This window comes from Cervus elaphus, chromosome 15, assembly GCF_910594005.1.
Source record: "Cervus elaphus chromosome 15, mCerEla1.1, whole genome shotgun sequence".
Lineage (NCBI taxonomy): Eukaryota > Metazoa > Chordata > Mammalia > Artiodactyla > Cervidae > Cervus > Cervus elaphus.
In genome coordinates this window covers 33116740-33136620 of record NC_057829.1, presented here as the reverse complement: position 1 = coordinate 33136620, position 19881 = coordinate 33116740, and the positions used below count along the sequence as shown (strand labels likewise).

Here is a 19881-nt window from a genome sequence, read left to right as displayed (position 1 = left end):
TTCCTAAGTAATGGCATATGGCGTGGGGTTTCCTTCTCAGAACATGTCTAGTCCCGGGGATAAGTGATGAGGGCCTTGTGTGGGCTGGGCTACCAGAGGCCCTGGGGCTGCCCTGCACCCCTTGGCCATGCCCAGCTGTCCCTGCACCTCCCCCAAGCTGCGCCTCTGGGCTGGTGGAGCAGGTCCTCAGGCAGTCGGGCAGCTTGGAAGAGGGAGCCATGCAGACTGTCCAGCCCTGATCAGGGAAGAACAGAACACGGCCCATGGGCCACGCTTAGGAACTGACTGCCTCTGTTCTCTGCCAGCCTCTCTGGATTGCAACCATGCCTTCCTCTTCAGGTTGTGTCTTCCATTCTGTTCAGGGCTTAGGCCGGCCCCTTTGCCCAGAAAAGGGTGACAGCTGGTGGTAGTGGAGCAGGCAAAGATGCAGAGATGAGGCTGGGCCATCCTGGAGGTGCCAAAGCCAGGTTGGGGAGAGAGAGGGGGACCCCCAGCGTCCTCAGCCAGGGCCCTGGGAGTGGATGCTGGAGCCAGTCTGCCTGGGCTCTGGTCCCTGCCTTGCCTCTTGCTCTCTGGCTTGGTGGTGTCATCTGGGAAAGAGGGTTGTAACCGGACCCACCTGGGAAGGTGGGTGTGAGCAGTGAACGCCAGCTGAGAGCCCAGGATGGCGCCCGGCTGCTGGTGGGGGCTGGGCGAAAGCAAGTTCCCTCTGTCACCTTCCTCCTGCAGGCACCACCGGGAAGGCGCCGTCCCCGCCGCCTGTGCTCAGCGAGCGGCAGTTGAATGAGAAGCTGGAGAGCCTGTCCATGCAGCTGCGGATGATGACCCGGGAGAGGAACGAGCTGCGGAAGCGCCTGGCCTTTGCCACCCACGGGATCACCTTCGACAAGAGGTGGGGACCATGCACCTCCCCTGCTGGACAAGGTCACCACCTTGATGCCGTGGCATCCCCTGCCCCAATCACCCCGTTGCTGAGCCTTTGACTGATCTGTGTGTCCGCACACATCCGTGTTTCTCTGTGCACGGCGCTGTTGCCTCCTGGATACTCTAGCCTGCTTCATTGTTGGGTAGATCTTTATGTGGTTGTTTCCTTTATGTTAGTTGTTTCCTGCCACACACATGCTTTAAAAAGGGTTGGTCCCACCTGACTTTTTGTTATTTTGAAGAAAATCTTTGACTGCTTCTTTTGTTGGAATTAAGAGGTAGATAGCAGAGAAGGGTTGGGGAGATTCTGGCAAGGTTCTGAGGGAGGTGGAAGCAGGCTCGGTTTAATCTGTTTCCTTTGAAAGCATCAGGGGTATGTGGCTCACCCCGAGGAAGGTTTTTCTGGGCGGCTTTTTTGAAGACGTGTCTCTTGGTCAGACAGCTTGAGGGCTGGGCGTGAGTGTGTGCTATCCTTAGCCACTTTGATGTCACAAGGCAGAGGGGTGTCTGCGCAGAGACTAGCCCTTCTATACGAGGTTGCTGATGCCCGCTAGAGCAGGGGGCACCAGACTGGAGCTCACAGCAGGACCACCCACAAGGCCTTGTTAAAGCACAAATTGCTGGCCAGTCCTTCCTCCCTCCTGAGTGTCTGATTTCGGAGGTCTGGGCCTGGCCTGAGAATTTGCATTTCTGACAAATTCCTAGGTGATTACAATGCTGCAGGTCTGGGAACCCCACTTTGAGAACTCCTGCTCCTGGCTATTTTTCTCAATCTTGGCTGCACATTGAAATCCCTCTAGGAGTTTAAAAAAAAAAAAAAAAAATCCCCGTGTCTGAGTCCTGCCCTCAGGGATGCTGATGTCATTGGTCTGGGCCTTGGTCTTTTATTATGCGCCCAAGATTGAGAATCCCTGCTCTTAGGAGAGGAGGACCTTCGTTACAGGGACTTGGTGACCCAGTGTGTGTGCAGGGTGGTCGCGTGGCCTGCTGGAGGCTCCCAGAGGTCAATAGCACCTCCCAGCTCTCCAGGCCCACCCAGGGAGATAAGCGATCAGGGCCCTCCATCCTGGGGGTTCTGATTCTGGCTGTCTGGGTGTGGCCAGGACTCCTGGGCTCAACAGGGCACCAGGTGGTGGTGTGGAGATGTGGAGGTGACCAGTGTTTGGGAACCGCTAGGCTGGAGTGACCTAGGACATGGCTCTTCAGGGAGAGATGTCCTTGTCAAGGTGATCCCGGGGCGCGTATTCACTGGACTGTTTGCTGTCTGGGCTAGGCCCTACCACAGGCTGAATCCGGACTACGAGAGGCTGAAGATCCAGTGCGTGCGGGCCATGTCAGACCTGCAGAGCCTGCAGAGCCAGCACACCAACGCCCTGAAGAGGTGTGAGGAGGTGGCCAAGGAGACCGACTTCTACCAGTGAGTTCCTGGGGCTCCCCAGCTTCTGCCTCTTGCCAGTCTTTATTTCTGGACCCGGAGCTTGGGCTTCTGGTTCTGTCTTCGCTGTCTAGCAAGCAGTGGGCCTTCACCTAGTAGGTTTGTGGTTTTGGGCCTCAGTTTTCATACTGCATCCATGGTCAACTTCCAAAGCATGGCTGGTAGGAAAGTGGTTGAATGCATGAACCAGGCAGATTGCTGGACCTCTGGTCCACAGAGGCCAATGGGGCATTTTCCCCTTTGTTCTCCTGGGGCCCCTCCGAGGGCATCTGCCTGCCCACCTGCTGACATTGGCTCAGCCCTCAGTATTGAAGGTGCTGGGTCCCTACTAGGGTAGGGGCTTATCTGCTTTCCTTGGCCTTCACACATGTGCCATTTTAGTGTCAGGTTGCTAAAAGTTGGTTTGGGTCTTACTGGCATGTGGCTGACACCCGGGTTTGAGTGGCCTGTCTGGTGTATTGGGGGTGTTGGGACCTGGTGGAGGAGGAGGTGGTACCTTGGTGGGAGTTGGAGGCTGGCTGCGCTCACTGTGTTGGGGGCATTTCAGCACACTCCACAGCCGGCTCCTGAGCGACCAGACCCAGCTGAAGGATGACGTGGATATGCTGAGGCGGGAGAATGGACAACTGCTACGGGAACGTAACCTGCTCCAGCAGTCGTGGGAGGACATGAAGCGGCTCCATGAGGAAGACCAGAAGGAAATCGGCGACCTCCGGGCCCAGCAGCAGCAGGTACAGCCAGGCTGGGCCGTGGGAGCAGACTCAGGTCAGGCATCCACCCACTCACATCTGTTTACCAGCCCCGCTGCACCTACTCCTCTACCCACCTACTCTCCTACCCACCCACCCATGCACCCGCCTACCATCTATCCATCCATCTACCTACCTACCCACCCACCTATCACCCGCCATCTATCTGTGCATCTGTCCACTTACCCACCTGCTTATCCACCACCCATCTATCCACCTACCCACGCGTCCGTGTGATTACTTAGCAAGTATTTCTGGTGTCTGCCTTTTGTGAGGAATTGGGGCTATCTGTGAGCAAACATTCAACCCTTGTGGTCCTGGACTCTGCAGTCCCATGGAGGGTACAAATGTTAATCAAATAATCATACACAGTCTGTATCATTATGAGTGTTGCCAGGGCTAACGAGGAGGGGGTGCTCTGTGGTATGAGTGCTGGGTAACAGGAATTTGACTTAGTCTGGGAGCTTGAGGGTCTATAGCTTCTTTGTATGGATTTTGTGTGAAATTATAGATGGAGAGAAGCTTGGAAACGTTACATCTCTTTGTAAGTACAAGATGGCACAGTTTCCATCGTGGTTTTGGGGTGGGAGTGTGTCCTGTTTCTCTTGCTGCTCTCTGCATTAGAAGTCAGTTTCTTCTCTTTGCTCGGCTCTTGTTTCACATTGACAGAGGCGTGAAGAGCAGGCTGGTCAGAACACTGCTTGCTGTGGGTGGTGTTGGCCAGTGCCCCTTCTCTTGTAGTTTATGGTCTGGAACTGCCTGGGCTGCAGGGCCATGGCAGGGACTGATGATGCTCTGTGTCCGTAGATGGTTGGACCTTTTGGGTTGGAAGACAGTCCCAGGAGGAGGCAGAGTGTCCTCCTAGCCCTGCAGCAGAGGTCTGATTTAAGCAGAGCCCCTTCTCAATCAGAAGCATTTATGGTCCCCCAGTTAAAGGAGGACTGTTAAGGTTTGATTGACACAAAGCTGATATATAACTATCTGAACTCACCTGGTAACTTAATAGGATGTTTTTTCCATTTGCAGTTAAATTTTTTAAATTGTGAAACTGTTACAGACTTACAGAATAGCTGCAAGTACAGTATAAAGAATTTTTCTCTTTTTACTTAAGTTGCCAGCCTGATGTCCCATCACCCCTGAGCGTGTAAATGTGTATTTGTTGCCAACAAGGATATTCTCCTGTATAACAGTAACCCATCAGGAATTAATGTTGCTACGTACCACTGTCCAGCTGTCAGACCCTAGTTAAGTTCTGCCAGTTGCTGTCTTAATAGTGTCTTTAATAGAAAAAGGAGCTCGTTTGGAATAAAGTGCTGTGTTTACTTGTTGTTTCTCTTTGGTCTCCTTCAACCCGGAACAGTTCCGCAGGCTGTGACCTGTGTGACCTTGATGCTTTGGGAGATTACAGGTTAGTTATTTTCTAGGTAGTCTCTCAGTCTGGATTTGTCTGATGCTCATGGTTAGGGCTTCCCAGGTGGCTCAGACAGTAAAGCGTCTGCCCGCAATGCGAGAGACCCGGGTTCTATCCCTGGGTCGGGAAGATCCCCTGGAGAAGGAAATGGCAACCCACTCCAGTACTCTTGCCTGGTAAAGTCCATGGACGGAGGAGCCTGGTAGGCTACAGCCCATGGGTTTGCAAAGAGTTTGACATGACTGAGTGACTTCACTTTCTTTCTTTCTTTCATGGTCGGATGAGTTTTTCATCTTAGGCAGGACTTTCACAGGCTGAAGCTGCCTTTTCTTGTTGCATCCTGTTGATTGGGACTTGGCTTGATATGACTTAACTACTAAGGATGTTCACTTTGATCATTTGACTAAGGTGGTGTCTCTAGGCTTCACCACTGTAGTGATACTTGTTTTCCCTTTACACACCTCTTTCCACACACACACAGACACACATACACACACACTCTCTCTCTCTCTCTCTCATGGTTCTACTCAGTGGGTTGTATATACCCCTATGGCCAGTGGAAACCACTTCAAGCTTGCTTCCCTATTTGTTTATCCATTCATTCAACTAAGACTGTGTCCAGTCTTAGTTGCAGTGCTCGGTTTTTCCCTTACTGTGGTTCACAGGCTTTGTTGCTTGTGACATGTGGGATCTTAGTTCCCTCACCCAGGGGCAAGTCCCCTGCATTGGAAGGCAGATTCTTAACCACTGGACCACCACGGAAGTCCCTTTTCTGTCTTTTCGACATATCCCCTTGTTCTTTGAGCACATTCTTGTTCTCTGGCACAAGATGTTTTAGGCTTGTTTTATAATTATCTTGCCGTAGTCCTGGAAATCAGATGTTTTTCCTAGGAGTTCACGTTCTTTTTAGCGGAGAATAGAAGCAAGTCTGAATGCTGGGTATATTTGGTGTATTCAGAGCTCCTGGGGGGTAATGGTTTCTAGGACCTTTCAGGGAACAGAGTGGGAATATCTGAGTACACCCCCACCACACAAACAAGCACTCATATCTATTGCCATGTGTCTCTCTTTCTCTCTTCCTAATATACCTGTACCTTCAATATGTAATATGTATGTTGGAAACCCTGAGTTCACACTCACATTTCTAGTTCCGGTGCAGAACCACAATGTGACAGGTTCATTCTTGTCTTTTTCCTTTCCGTTTTTGTATCTCCCTTTTCCAGCAGTGAGAAATCTTGTTTTGATTCTTCTTAGTCTATTTACTTAGTGGCTGTATGTGTACCTGCTTGCTTTTCCCTCTGCTGCCTCCTTCCCCACACCATTCCCCTTTTCACCCTTTGCTGGGTCTCCATGCACCTCTGCAGGGCCTCTCCTTGTCCGTACAGACTCTGTTGGCCCCTCCAGGGTGCCCTTCGCCCGCTGGAGCCTCCTGGCCTGCTCTGCCTTACTGAATGACGGTTAGATTAAATAGTTTAAAAAGTGGAAGGGCCAGTGCTTTCTTCATGTTTTTATACTTTTCTTAATTGTAAAATTAATATGCATTTTGTAAATAATTAAAGAATCGATGCAGACATTTAAAAAAGAAAATAATTCTTCCTGTAGCCTCACTCCACTGAAATAACTAACCATGAGTATATCACCATGAAAAGTTTGAGATTTTTATCAGTACACATGGAATGCTTTATATCTTATTAACGTATTCGACAAAATGGAATTGCACAGTGCTTTTATTGCTAGCATGCTTTTTTTTTTTTTTTACTGAATATGTCATGTGCATCTTTCTTTTTCAGTACAAATTCTACTTCCTTGTTTTTAACTGCTGCAGAGTATTGAGTTACATAAAAGCAGCATAATTGATTTAACAGTCTCCTATTGACTGACCTTTGGACTATTTTCAGTGTTTTCCTGTTACAAGCTATGTTCTATTGAAAAATTTGTTTCTATGGTTTATTTTCTTTCTCTGATATTTGTTGATGCCTTATGTGGAATTAACCCAGTGCAGGCTCAGGGCAGGCCCCTAAGCTGGAGATACTTGGAGATACCTAGAGTCTTTTCTGTGAGCCCTCTGATGTGTTGTTGTTCAGTTGCTAAGTTGTGTCTGACTCTGTGACCCCATGGCCTGCAGCACGCCAGGCTTCCTTGTCTTTCACCAACTCCCTGAGTTTGCTCAGATTCATGTCCATTGAGTCAGTGATGCTGTCTAACCATCCCATCCTCTGCTGCCCTCTTCTCCTTTCGCCTTCAGTCTTCCCTAGCATCGGGGTCTTTTCCAGTGGGTCTTCCCATCAGGTGGCCAAAGTATTGGAGTTTCAGCTTCAGCCTCATTCCTTCCAGTGAATATTCAGAGTTGATTTCCTTTAGGATGGACTGGTTCGATCTCCTTGCAGTCCAAGGGACTCTCAAGAGTCTTCTCCAACACCACAGTTCAAAAGCATCAGTTCTTTGGTGCTCAGCCTTCTTCATGGTCCTCCTCTCACATCGTACATGACTACTGGAAAAACCACAGCTTTGACTATATGTCTGTGTGTCTAGCAGAGACTGTATGTCTCTGCTTTCTAATACGCTGTCCAGGTTTGTCATACGTTTTCCTCCAAGTGGAAGGAGCAGGCGTGTTTCAATTTCTTGGCTGCATCGCCGACAGAGAGCCCCTGATCAGAAGGGTTGGTTACGTGGCGGCATGTCCGGCGGTGGGAGTGGGCGGGCCTGGCCCAGCCATGGTAACAGGAAGGTTCCTGGAAGCGGGGCGCTAAGAAGAGACCAGGGCAGCAGGAGTCCCGCTGGTGCTCTTCCATCCCACTCCTCCTCTTTCTTTTCCTGTAGCTCTGACCCTTGGGGTGAGGTAGCTGATTACAGTGGTCAGTGAGTGTCCCCAGTTCTCTTCAACTACACCAGTGCCCCTTAGCAAGTGGCTTGGGGGCCGCCTCGGGATCCCACAAGAAGAGGAAACCCATCCCCACTGGTGGGGGCCAAGGGTGTATCTGAGCCACCGGGCCGCCTGCTCTTCCAGGCCAGGGCCTTAGCCTCTTCACCAGGTCTGAGGTGGCCGTCTGGGCTGTGAAAAGCTCAGGTCTCGGGTAGGCCAGCAGCCGAGGAAGCGGGGACACGGGGGCGGCCATAGGTCTCCTCCCTGGGGCAAAGGCCGACCTCGCCGGACAAGGCTGGTTTTGTTGCCTGGATCCTCCCACGCCTTGTTAACTTGAAGAGGCCCTTGCGGGGTAAATGGTGCTGTTTGACTTGCATGTTTGCTCGAGGGATTTGTGGGCTCCCCAGCCCTCTGTGTGATTTATCTCAGAGGAAATGAGGCAGCCGGTGGGGAGGGTGCTGTGGGCTTGGGTCCTAGGACCTCTTCCTCACTAAAAGTGGCAGACAGGTGGCTTTTTGTGTGTGGCTGCGTGTGTTTGCATGCATGTGTGTGTTGGGAGGGGGGCGGGCATGATGTAGCAGTTCTGTCTCCAAGGGACTGCAGTCAGAATGCGCTGTCTGGATACCCAAGTAATCTGGGGCAGAGATGGCCAAGCCTTGGTGGGGGAGCAACGTAGGGGATAATTTTGCATCTTCTATCTTCACTATAGTAGTACCTATGTGATCTCTGGTTAAAAAAGAAAAAAAAGCCTTCAGTGACAGTGAAGTCACTCAGCCCCAGCGTCACTCCATGGAGGTGACTGACCTCTCTGAACCCCATGGGATATTTCCATGTGGACATTTTCTGTGTCAAACTTAACACACAAAGTTTTGTTTTTATTTTCTGCCACCTGCCTTTTTTTTTTTTTTAAACTTACAATATATCATAGGTCTCCATTTGTTTTCTGTAAATTTGAAACATCCAACAAGATATTTTATAGGTTAGTTGTCAGTCATTTATTAACAGCATTCTGTTTGTTGAGCATCTTGGTAGTCTGCACTTTTTCCTGTTAGAAATAATTTTTTAGTGGGCACCCTTACATATATCCTTGCGTTCCTTTGTGTGTGTTTTTCTAAAGTTTGATTCTTAGAGGTATGTATAACTAGAAGGTTCAAAGTAATGCTTTTTTATTTTTTTTAATTGGTTCTACCAATTTATTTGAGAAACTTGAGGCTCCAGGAAACTTCCCTCTCTTCCTTTTGGCCCTGTTACCTTTCTTTAAATATGCTTTTTTCCCTGGTGATTCATGGAAGTTGACTTCTTTTCCGCCGATAACCCAGGAATTGGGTTTCTTAGTCTCCAAAGGGCCTGGCTCTCAGAGAAGCCCAGCGTGTTTCTGACCAGTGTGGAGCAAGGGTACAGCTGTTCTTGGCCTCCTTGTGGGGAACAGATCAGGCTGTGGCTGTCTTGCTGTGTGAATGGGACCAGACCCTGGCCTTGTGCCTCCCCTGGGCCACTTCCATGCCCTCCTCACAGGCTGGATGGGAGTCATCTCTAAAGACTGCTGCCTGCCTGAGCTGAGAAGTGTATCAGCTTTTTCACTTTAGAACTCTGGGCCAAATGTAAATATTCTCTCTCAGACTGCTGTTAGCCTTAGCTGGGAAGCTAAACGTTTGATGGTTAGTATGTTTGTGTCTAACTGTCTACTAAGAACATAATCTTCTAACCATAAAAAGGAAAAATTCTAGACTGATAAGATAGTCTTTTAAATCCTCTGGTGTTAACTATGGCTGTGGTTTTTCCCAAATTTCTCCAGAGGCTTTTGAGTACATTAGCATAGGCAGGATTCTCAGCCCTGTTTGTGGAGAAAAGCTGAGAAGTGTTAGGGGCCCCATGAGCCTCTGAGTATCTGGGTGCTGTCCTGTGGGAAAGGGACTGTTCTTGTGCCTTAAGGGCTCAGACGAGACGTTAGGAGTTGAGGAAGGTAGATTTCAGCTCATAATAAGCAGAACCCTCTTGCGCAGAGCTTTCACCTGTGGAATGGGACAGCGCTAGGTATCAGCCTGATCTCCCCAGGGTTCCTTTTGATCCCTGAGCCTGTTGCGTTAGCAGGCTGGATTGGGCATCAGAAAAGATCCCTGGGTCTGTTCTGTGGTTTTCTCTGATTGATCCTGTCTCAATAGGAAATTGTGACCCATCCTGGCAGCGGATTCACTGGTGCTAAGTTGTGCCTGGGGCATCATGCAGACCCCATCCAAGCTCCTTACGGTGGGCATTTGGGGACTATTTCCCAGGGAAGAGAGGCCGCTTCAGTGTGTAGTCTCGGTGGGCTCTGCTGGGCTAATGCTCACAACAGAGTTTTTCTTTGCGTCATTTCAAAGCCACCTTTAAAATTAGGTTTTATTTTAATATTGGGATAACATAATTTTTATTTTATTAATTTTTTAACGGAGGTATAATTGACATGTAACATTGTATTAGTTTCAGGTCTACAACATAATGATTTGATATTTGTATACATTGTGACAAGCTCACCTCTGCAAGTCTAGTTCACATTCATCAACTTACACAGTTAAAATTTTTTCTTGTGATGAGAGCTTAATGAGCTTTGTTTCTTAATGAAGCTTGGAAGGCTGGACAGCTATGGGAGTGCATTTGGCTGGTCTACGCAGGGCCGCCACCTCGTGGAAAACTCTGGGAATGGCAGCAGTGCCTTTGTTCTTTGGTTCTCACCTGGCTTGGGGATGTTTAGAGAATAAAACGTTTGGAGTGATTTTTAATTGGACTGTTTGAGGTGCTGCCCAGAAGACAGGGAAATCTGGTCTAGAAGCTGGATCATTTCCAGATGTGAGCCTGAAGTCAGGAGAGCTCCCCACTGGCTCTGTGTGTTCTGGGCATGTGTGGGCACCCCCTTCTGGGATGCCCTTCTCGCCCCTCAGTCGTGGGCTCTGTGTCAGCTGATACCCTTGGGGTGCTCCAGCCCTCGTCTGCACCTGGACAAATTCGGGGATCCTTGGTTCATTCTGCACTTGGGGGGCCATTTCTCCTTTGTCTTGTGATTTATGGAAAAGAATAATGTTATTATCTTCATCTTGCAACATACACAAAAATATATTCTAATACTTTAAATAAATAGTTTAGAGATTTAAATGTGAAATATAAAATTCCTCTTAGAAAAACTAATGAGAGAGTATGTTCATGATCTCAAGGTAGGAAGGAAAGAATTTCTTATTTTTTTTCATATTTTTATTATTATTTTTTTCATTTTTTTTTATTAGTTGGAGGCTAATTACTTTACAATATTGTAGCGGTTTTTACCATACGTTGACATGAATCAGCCATGGATTTACATGTGTTCCCCATCCCCAACCCCCCTCCCACCTCCCTCCCCATCCCATCCCTCTGGGTCATCCCAGTGCACCAGCCCTGAGCACTTGTCTCGTGCATCCAACCTGGGCTGGTGATCCGTTTCACCCTTGATAATATACTTGTTTCAATGCTATTCTCTCAGATCATCCCACCCTCGCCTTCTCCCATAGAGTCCCAAAGTCTGTTCTGTACATCTGTGTCTCTTTTTCTGTTTTGCATATAGGGTTATGGTTATCATCTTTCTAAATTCCATATATATGCGTTAGTATACTGTATTGGTCTTTATCTTTCTGACTTACTTCACTCTGTATAATGGGCTCCAGTTTCATCCATCTCATTAGAACTGATTCAAATGAATTCTTTTTAATGGCTGAGTAATATTCCATGGTGTGTATGTACCACAGCTTCCTTATCCATTCGTCTGTTGATGGGCATCTAGGTTGCTTCCATGTCCTGGCTATTATAAACAGTGCTGCGATGAACATTGGGGTGCACATGTCTCTTTCAGATCTGGTTTCCTCGGTGTGTATGCCCAGGAGTGGGATTGCTGGGTAATATGGCAGTTCTATTTCCAGTTTTTTAAGAAATCTCCACACTGTTCTCCATAGTGGCTGTACTAGTTTGCATTCCCACCAACAGTGTAAGAGGGTTCCCTTTTCTCCACAGCCTCTCCAGCATTTATTGCTTGTAGACTTTTAGATAGCAGCTATCCTGACTGAGAATTTCTTATTTTAAATTTTAAACTTATTATTTTGTATTGGGGTATAGCCAATTAATAATGTTGTGATAGTTTCAGGGCTTCCGGGGTTATTATTTTGTATTGGGGTATAGCCAATTAATAATGTTGTGATAGTTTCAGGGCTTCCGGGGTTGTGGTGAACAGCAAAGGGACTCAGCCATACATATACATGTATCCATTCTTCCCCAAACTCACCTCCAATCCAGGCTGCCACATAACATTGAGCAGAGTTCTCTGTGCTATGCAGTAGGTCCTTGTTGGTTATGTATTTTAAATATAACGGCATGTACCTGTCTATCTCAAGTTCCCTACCTATCCCTTCCCCCTGGCAACCATAAGTTCATTCTCTAAGTCTGTGAGTCTCTTTTTCTTTTGTAAATAAGTTCATTTGTATCATTTCTTTTTATATTCCACATATAAGAGATACCATATGATATTTCTCCTTCTCCGTCTGACTTACTTCACTAAGTGTGACAATCTTTAGGTCCATCCATGTTGCTGCAAATGGCATTATTTCATTATTTATAATATCTGAATAATACTCCATTGTGTATATGTACTACATATTCTTTATCCATGGAAGGAAAGAATTTCTTAAAGAAAACAACCAAAGCACAAACCATAAAGGAAATGATTGATCAGTTTTATCACATTAAAATGTGAAATTTTAGAAACAAGGGACACTAAGAAAATTTAAAAGCTATATATTGGGAAAAGATACTTGTAATGAATATAACTGGAAAGGGATTAGTACCTGGAATTTAAAAGTCCTGCAGAAAGGAGAGAGGGGGATGGGAGGGGCAGGAAGGGAAGGAAAATAAAGGATATGAACAAGCAATTCATGGAAGAGAAACTGTATATAGTCAATAAACGTTAGGTAAATGTAAGGAGAACGTTGCCCTTTCTAGTAATCAGGAAAGCGAGTTTTTTTTTGTTTTTGTTTTTTTCTAAAGACATTTTTTGGTCCATGAGATAGGCATTACTTCAGAAATCTGACCGTTTTCATGGGTTCCAAAAGGTGGAAACATCCCAAGTGTCCTTTGACTAATGAGTGGATAAACAAAAGGCGGTACACATATACAATGGAATGTTACTCATCTTTTAAAAGGAAGGGAATCCTGTCATGTAATGCAGCCTGGATGAACCTTGAGAACGTTATGCTAAATGAAATCAGTCAGTTACAAAGAGATAGTAATGTGTGATCCCATGTATAAATACTGTGTGTACGTCTCGAGCAGTTGGATTCGTAGAAACAGGGTAGAAGAGTGGCTGCCGGGGACTGGGAGAAGGGGAGGAAAGCTGGTTGTTGTTTAATGGGGACAGAATTTTGCAAGATGAGAAAGTTCTAGAGATTGGTTGCACAACAGTGTGAATATACATAACACTACTGAAATATATACTAAGAGGGTTAAAGATGGCTGAGACAGTTTCATGTGATGTGTATTTTATCTCATTTAAAAATTAAGAGGAAAACCTGATGTTTGAAATCTTGGTGAGGCTGTGTTGACGACAGTAACTCTCAGAACTCCTGCCCAGGCTGGTGGGATGTGAACTGGAAGAGCAATTTTATATCGTCCAGTTAGCGGGGAAGAGTCCATATTATGACCTTTAGCTCTACTTCTAGATGTCCACCATAGGGGAGCATCTCACAGATGTGGGAGAGGAGACATGGACAGAGTTCACAGTAGTATCATTTATAACAGCAAAAAAAAAGAAGAGAAAGATGATGTAAACATCTGTCACAGTGACAGGCGTGATGCAGAGCAGTCTTGGGGTTGCTGAGGGAGAAAAAGGGGTGGGAAATGGATGACTGGGAGTTTGGGATTAGCTGATGCAAACTCTTATATGTAGAATGCATAAACAGTGAGGTCATACTGTGTGGCACAGGGAAATACATTCAACATCCTGTGATAAAACAGTGGAAAAGAATATAAAAAAGAATGTATGTATTTATGTATAACTGAATCACGCTGTTGTATAGCAGAAAATAGCACATCGTAAATCACCTATGTGTATGTACTCAGTCGCTCAGTTGTGTCCGACTCTTCGCGACCCCGTGGACTATAGCCCGCCAGGCTCCTCTGTCCATGGGGATTCTCCAGGCAACAATACTGGAGTGAGTTGCCATGCCCTCCTCCAGGGGGTCTTTCCAACCCAGGGATGGAACCCGGGTCTCCTGCATTGCAGGAGGACTCTTCACTGTCTGAGCCACCGTACTTCAACCTAAAAAATCTGTCCACAACATACACTACTGTATTTTAAATAGATAACCAACAAAGATCTACTGTATAGCACAGGGAGCTATACTTAATATCTTATAATAACCTATAACGGGAAAGAATCTAAAAAAAGACTACACACATATATATGTATATAAATATATAACTGAATCACTTTGCTGTATACCTGAAACTAATACAACATTGCAAGTCAGTTATATTTAATAAAATGTTTAAAAATCTAAAAATGTGTGATGTACTCCACAGTGAAATACTGCCTGCACCACTGCCTAAGCCTCAAAAGCAGAATTGCATAAAAGGAAGCACATGTAACACCATTAGGAATTTTCATGAGTACGTAACTAGTGTAAGTAAAATATTACGCATTCTGATGGTTGATAGCAAATGTAAGGGAGCAATTCTGGAGGGGGAAGTGAGGGGTACTGAATACGAGAAGGCTATATTGAGGGCTTTAGCTAAGCATCTGTAATAATTTTTATCTCCGGAAAGCAGTTTGAGATATGTGACAAAGTAGAGTTGGGCCTCTATGTACTTGGGTTTCACATCTGAAGATCCAACCAACCAGGAACTGGGGGAAAAATACCTGAAAGCTTGGAAAAGCAAACCTTGTATTTGCCTTGCTGGCAACTATTTCCAAAGCATTTATATTGTGTTAGGTATTATGTATAATAGAGATGATTTGAAGTATAGGCAGCCTGTGCATGGACAGAGGAGCCTGGCAGGCTGCAGTCCATGGGGTCGCAAAGAGTCAGACACGACCGAACGACTAAGCACACACACAGTGTACACTGTATAACATAAAAGATTTGCGCATTCATGGATTTTGGTATCTGAAAGGAGTCCTGAAATCAATCCCTCATTGATTGCCTTAAGATGAGAGCATGGTGGTGGGTTCTTAACATTTTACTGCATTATTTGCTGGGCTTTACTGTATGTTTGGAAGATACTGCAGTATTTTTTAAGAAGACTTTAAAAGATGAAGTGAGGCTCTGTCAGTGGTTTTCTGACCATTTCTCAGCATGCAGTCCTGATCTGCAACAGCGAAGCATTTTTATAAAACTGTTGATTTTAATCACCTGAGGAGCCTGTATACTGTTTTTTACAATGAGTTTTCTAGTTTGGTGTCATAAAATTTCCTTTGAAGGAAAAGAGTTTTGCCTTAAAAAAAGAAGAAAGGAGAAAAGGAAAAAGACTAAAAGCCCTGAGTGAGCTGATTTCTGTGATTCCCTTTTTTCCCATAGTCCACAGCCCTAGGGGATAATGTCTCAGAGGGGTGAACTCACTTTCCCTTTCTCTGAAAAATTCTGACATTTGAATTAGCTCTTTCTTGTTAATCATATTTATTGAGGGTTTACCTCCCTCCAAAGGGAATATTCACTAGTTGCAGGTTTTGGTTTTCTTGACTGCAAAGATCTTCTGATAACCCAGAATCTATGTTGGATGAGCCAGGTGATTCCTAGACTGGAGTTGGAACAGTTAAACAGGCTTTTCTGGTTCAGTGCTGTCATTTGAGGAATAAGGAAATAAACCCACCCAAGGGCTCAGATCCCCTGAGGTGCTTAGCGGAGGTCAGCAGGCCCTGACCACCTCTTAGCTCATCTTGTAGTTTGTTCTCTAAGGCAGCACCTGAAGAACGTCAGTACCTCTAAGTCAGAATGGAACGCTCTTTTGCTTAAAACCCTCCTGTGGTTCCCATGTCACTCGGGATACAATCTTTGCGGTGCGCCTTGTAGCCGTGTCCACTTCTCTGGCCTTTTTTCTGTGTGTCCACTGCTGCTTATTCCCTGGACTCCAGCCCCTCTGCCCTGCCCTTCTGTTCGCGCGTGGAACGTGGCTGGTGATTCCTGCCTCAGGGCCTTTGAACTTGCTCGTTCCTTTTGGCTGCTGTTCTTTGTTTGCACCCAAGCTCAGAAGTCACCTTCTTAGAGACGCCTCCTCAGGCTTTAGCCTCTCTCCTGACCTACTCTGTGGCTCAAAAATCCCTCTCCAGCTCATTATTCTATTTTACTTTTTATTTCCTTGACAGCCCTTCTTATGCTCTCAGGTTATTTTATTTGGTCTGTTTTTCTAACTATCTACCTATCTCTGTCCCTGTGTGTGTGTGTCTGTATCAGGTTAAAAGGGCCTCAGACCACAGTCATTGTATCTGACCACCATCACCAGCATCTAGGACAGGACCAGAACATGTTAGGTACTTGTGTTGGAGTATGCAGCATCACCCCCAGGTTTGCTGATTTACTAAAAGGATTTGTACAACTTAGCATGTAATTGTACTCATGGATAAAATTTATTTCAGCAAAAGGACACAAAATCAGCCATGGAAACTGGTCAGTTCAGTTCAGTTGCTCAGTTGTGTCGGACTCTTTGCGACCCCATGAACCGCAGCATGCCAGGCCTCCCTGTCCATCACCAACTCCTGGAGTTTACCCAAACTCATGTCCATTGAGTCCGTGATGCCATCTAACCATCTCATCCTCTGTCATCCCCTTCTTCTCCCGCCTTCAATCTTTCCCAGCATCAGGGTCTTTTCCAATGAGTCAGCTCTTCGCATCACGTGGCCAAATTATTGGAGTTTCAACTTCAACATCAGTCCTTCCAATGAACACTCAGGACTGATCTCCTTTAGGATGGACTGGTTGGATCTCCTTGCAATCCAAGAGACTCTGAAGAGTCTCCGACACCACAATTCAAAAGCATCAATTCTTCAGTGCTCAGCCTTCTTTATGGTCCAACTCTCACATCCCATACATGACTACTGGGAAAACCATAGCCTTGACTAGATGGACCTTTGTTGGCAAAGTAATGTCTCTGCTTTTTAATATGCTGTCTAGTTTGGTCATAGCTTTTCTTCCAAGGAGCAACAAGCGTCTTTTAATTTCATGGCTGCAATCACCATCTGCAGTGATTTTGGGGCCCCCAAAAATAAAATCTGCCACTGTTTCCACTGTTTCCCCATCTATTTCCCATGAAGTGATGGGACCAGATGCCATGATCTTAGTTTTTTGAATGTTGAGCTTTAAGCCAACTTTTTCACTGTCCTCTTTCACTTTCATCAAGAATCTCTTTAGTTCTTCTTCACTTTCTACCATAAGGGTGGTGTCATCTGCATATCTGAGGTTATTGATGTTTCTCCTAACAATCTTGATTGTTCTTGCTTGTGATTCATCCAGCCCAGCGTTTCTCATGATGTACTCTGCATATAAGTTAAATAAGCACAGTGACAAATAAAGCCTTGACGTACTTCTTTTCCTATTTGGAACCAGTCTGTTGCTCCATGTCCAGTTCGAACTGTTGCTTCCTCACCTGCATACAGATTTCTCAAGAGATAGGTCAGATATTCTGACCTGCCAGGCCAGTGTGTTATGGTATTCCCATCTCTTTAAGAATTTTCCACAGTTTGCTGTGATCCACACAGTCAAAGGCTTTGGCATAGTCAATAAAGCAGAAATAAATGTTTTTCTACAACTCTCTTGCTTTTTCGATAATCCAGCAGATGTTGGCAATTTGATCTCTGGTTCCTCTGCCTTTTCTAAATCCAGCTTGAACATCTGGAATTTCTCGGTTCACCTACTGTCGAAGCCTCACTTGGAAAATTTTGAGCATTACTTTGCTAGCGTGTAAGATGAATGCAATTGTGCAGTAGTTTGAACATTCTCTGGCATTGCCTTTCTTTGGGATTGGAATGAAAACTGACCTTTTCCAGTTGTGTGGCCACTGTTGAGTTTTCCAAATTTGCTGACATATTGAGTGCATCACTTTCACAGCATCATCTTTTAGGATTTGAAATAGCTCAACTGCAATTCCGTCATCTCCACTAGCTTTGTTTGTAGTGATGCTTCCTAAGGCCCACTTGACTTCGCATTCCAGGATGTCTGGCTCTAGGTGAGTGATCATACCATCACGATTATCTGGATTGTGAAGATCTTTTTTGTATAGTTCTTTTGTATATTCTTGCCACCTCTTCTTGATATCCTCTGCTTCTATTAGGTTCATACCATTTCTGTCCTTTATTCTGCCCATCTTTGCAGGAAATGTTCCCTTGGTATGTCTGATTTTCTTGAAGAGATCTCTAGTCTTTCCCATTTTATTCTTTTCCTCTATTTCTTTGCATTGATAACTGAGGAATGCTTTCCTATCTCTCCTTGCTCCTCTTCGGAACTCTGCATTCAAATGGGTATATCTTTCCTTTTTTCCTTTTCTTTTCACTTCTCTTTTCACAGCTATTTGTAAAGCCCCCTCAGACAGCCATTTTACTTTTTTGCATTTCTTTTTCTTGGGGATGGTCTTGATCCCTCTCTCCTGTACAGTGTCACGAACCCCTGTCCACTATCAGATCTAATCCCTTGAATCTGTTTGTCACTTCCACTGTATGTTCGTAAGGGATTTGATTTAGGTCATACTTGAATGGTCTAGTGGTTTTCCCTACTTTCTTCAATTTAAGTCTGAATTAGGCAATAAGGAGTTCATGATCTGAGCCACAATCAGCTCCTATTCTTGTTTTTGCTGACTGTATAGAGCTTCTCCATCTTTGGTTGCAACGAATATAATCAGTCTGATTTCGATATTCACCATCTGGTGATGTCCATGTGTAGAGTCTTCTCTTCTGTTGTTGGAAGAGGCTGTTTGCTATGACCAGTGCATTCTCGTGGCAAAACCCTTTTAGGCTTTGCCCTGCTTCATTCTGTACTCCAAGGCCAAATTTGCCTGTTACTCCAAGTTGTTTCTTGACTTCCTAATTTTGCATTCCGGTCCCTTATAATGAAAAGGACATCTTTTTGGGGTGTTAGTTCTAGAAGGTCTTATAGGTCTTCATAGAACTGGTCAACTTCAGCTTCTTCAGCATTACTGGTCGGGGCATAGACTTGGATTATTGTGATATTGAATGGTTTGCCTTGGAAACAAACAGATCATTCTGTCGTTTTTGAGACTGCATCCAAGTACTGCATTTCGGACTCTTTTGTTAACTATGATGGCTACTCCACTTCTTCTAAGGGATTCTTGCCCACAGTAGTAGATATAATGGTCATCTGAGTTAAATTCATCCATTCCAGTCCATTTTAGTTCATTGATTCCTAAAATGTAGACATACTCTCTTGCCATCTCCTGTTTGACCACTTCCAATTTGCCTTGATTCATGGACCTAACATGCCAGGTTCCTATGTACTATTGCTCTTTACAGCATCGGACTTTACCTCCATCACCAGTCACATCCACAACTGGTTGTTGTTTTTGCTTTGGCTCCGTCTCTTCATTCTTTCTGGAGTTATTTCTCCACTGATCTCCAGTAGCATATTGGACACCTACTGACCTGGGGAGTTCATCTTTCAGTGTCCTATCTTTTTGCCTTTTCATACTGTTCATGGGGTTCTCAGGCCAAGAATACTGAAGTGGTTTGTCATTCCCTTCTCCAGTAGACCGCATTTTGTCAGAACTCTCCACCATGACCCATCTGTCTTGAGTGGCCCTACATGGCATGGCTCATAGTTTCATTGAGTTAGACAAGGCTGTGGCCCATGTGATCAGGTTGGTTAGTTTTCTATGATTGTGGTTTTCGGTCTCTCTGCCCTCTGATGGAGAAGGATAAGAGGCTCATGGAAGCTTCCTGATGGGAGGGACTGACTGAGGGGGAAACTGAGTCTTGTTCTGATGGGCGGGGCCAGGCTTAGTAATTGTTTAATCCAATTTTCTGTTGATGGATGGGGCTGTGTTCCCTCCCTGCTATTTATCTGGGGCCAAAACTATGTTGGAGTTAATGAAGATAATGGCGACCTCCTTCAAAAGATCCCATCCACACACTGTTACACTCACTGCCCCCAACTCTGCAGCAGGCCACCACTGACCCACGCCTCAGCTGGAGACTCCAGGACACTCCCGGGCAAGTCTGGGTCAGTCCTTGTGGGGTCACTGCTCCTTTCTCCTGGAAAGGGGTGCATGGGGCAAAGTCCAGAGGAAATCGGTTGCTGAGTTCTGAGAGTCCTGCTCTGGAGTCACACAGGACAGGCTTAGTTCCCCCAGCACTGAATCATGACAACATGTGAGACTTGTAACCAGGGAAGCCCATGGGATTCTCCCTGCCCAGGGAGTTTTTACTGGGAGTGGTCATATATGTAGCCCCTTGCTTAGCATGCTCTGAAATTCAAGACTCCCAGAAGAAAGCTGGTGTTGAGCCCAA

At 45.7% G+C, this 19881-nt stretch overlaps 1 protein-coding gene across 2 annotated transcripts in view; it reads left to right on the top strand.

Moving 5' to 3' along the window:
• Positions 1 to 19881, top strand: part of DLG5 (discs large MAGUK scaffold protein 5) — a 120283-nt gene that overhangs the window by 59411 nt on the left and 40991 nt on the right. For both annotated transcript variants that reach the window (XM_043925222.1, XM_043925221.1), the window contains 3 exons: positions 730 to 892; positions 2198 to 2341; positions 2907 to 3090. In XM_043925222.1, coding sequence (XP_043781157.1) covers positions 730 to 892; positions 2198 to 2341; positions 2907 to 3090 — 491 coding nt within the window. The remainder of the gene's footprint in view (positions 1 to 729; positions 893 to 2197; positions 2342 to 2906; positions 3091 to 19881) is intronic.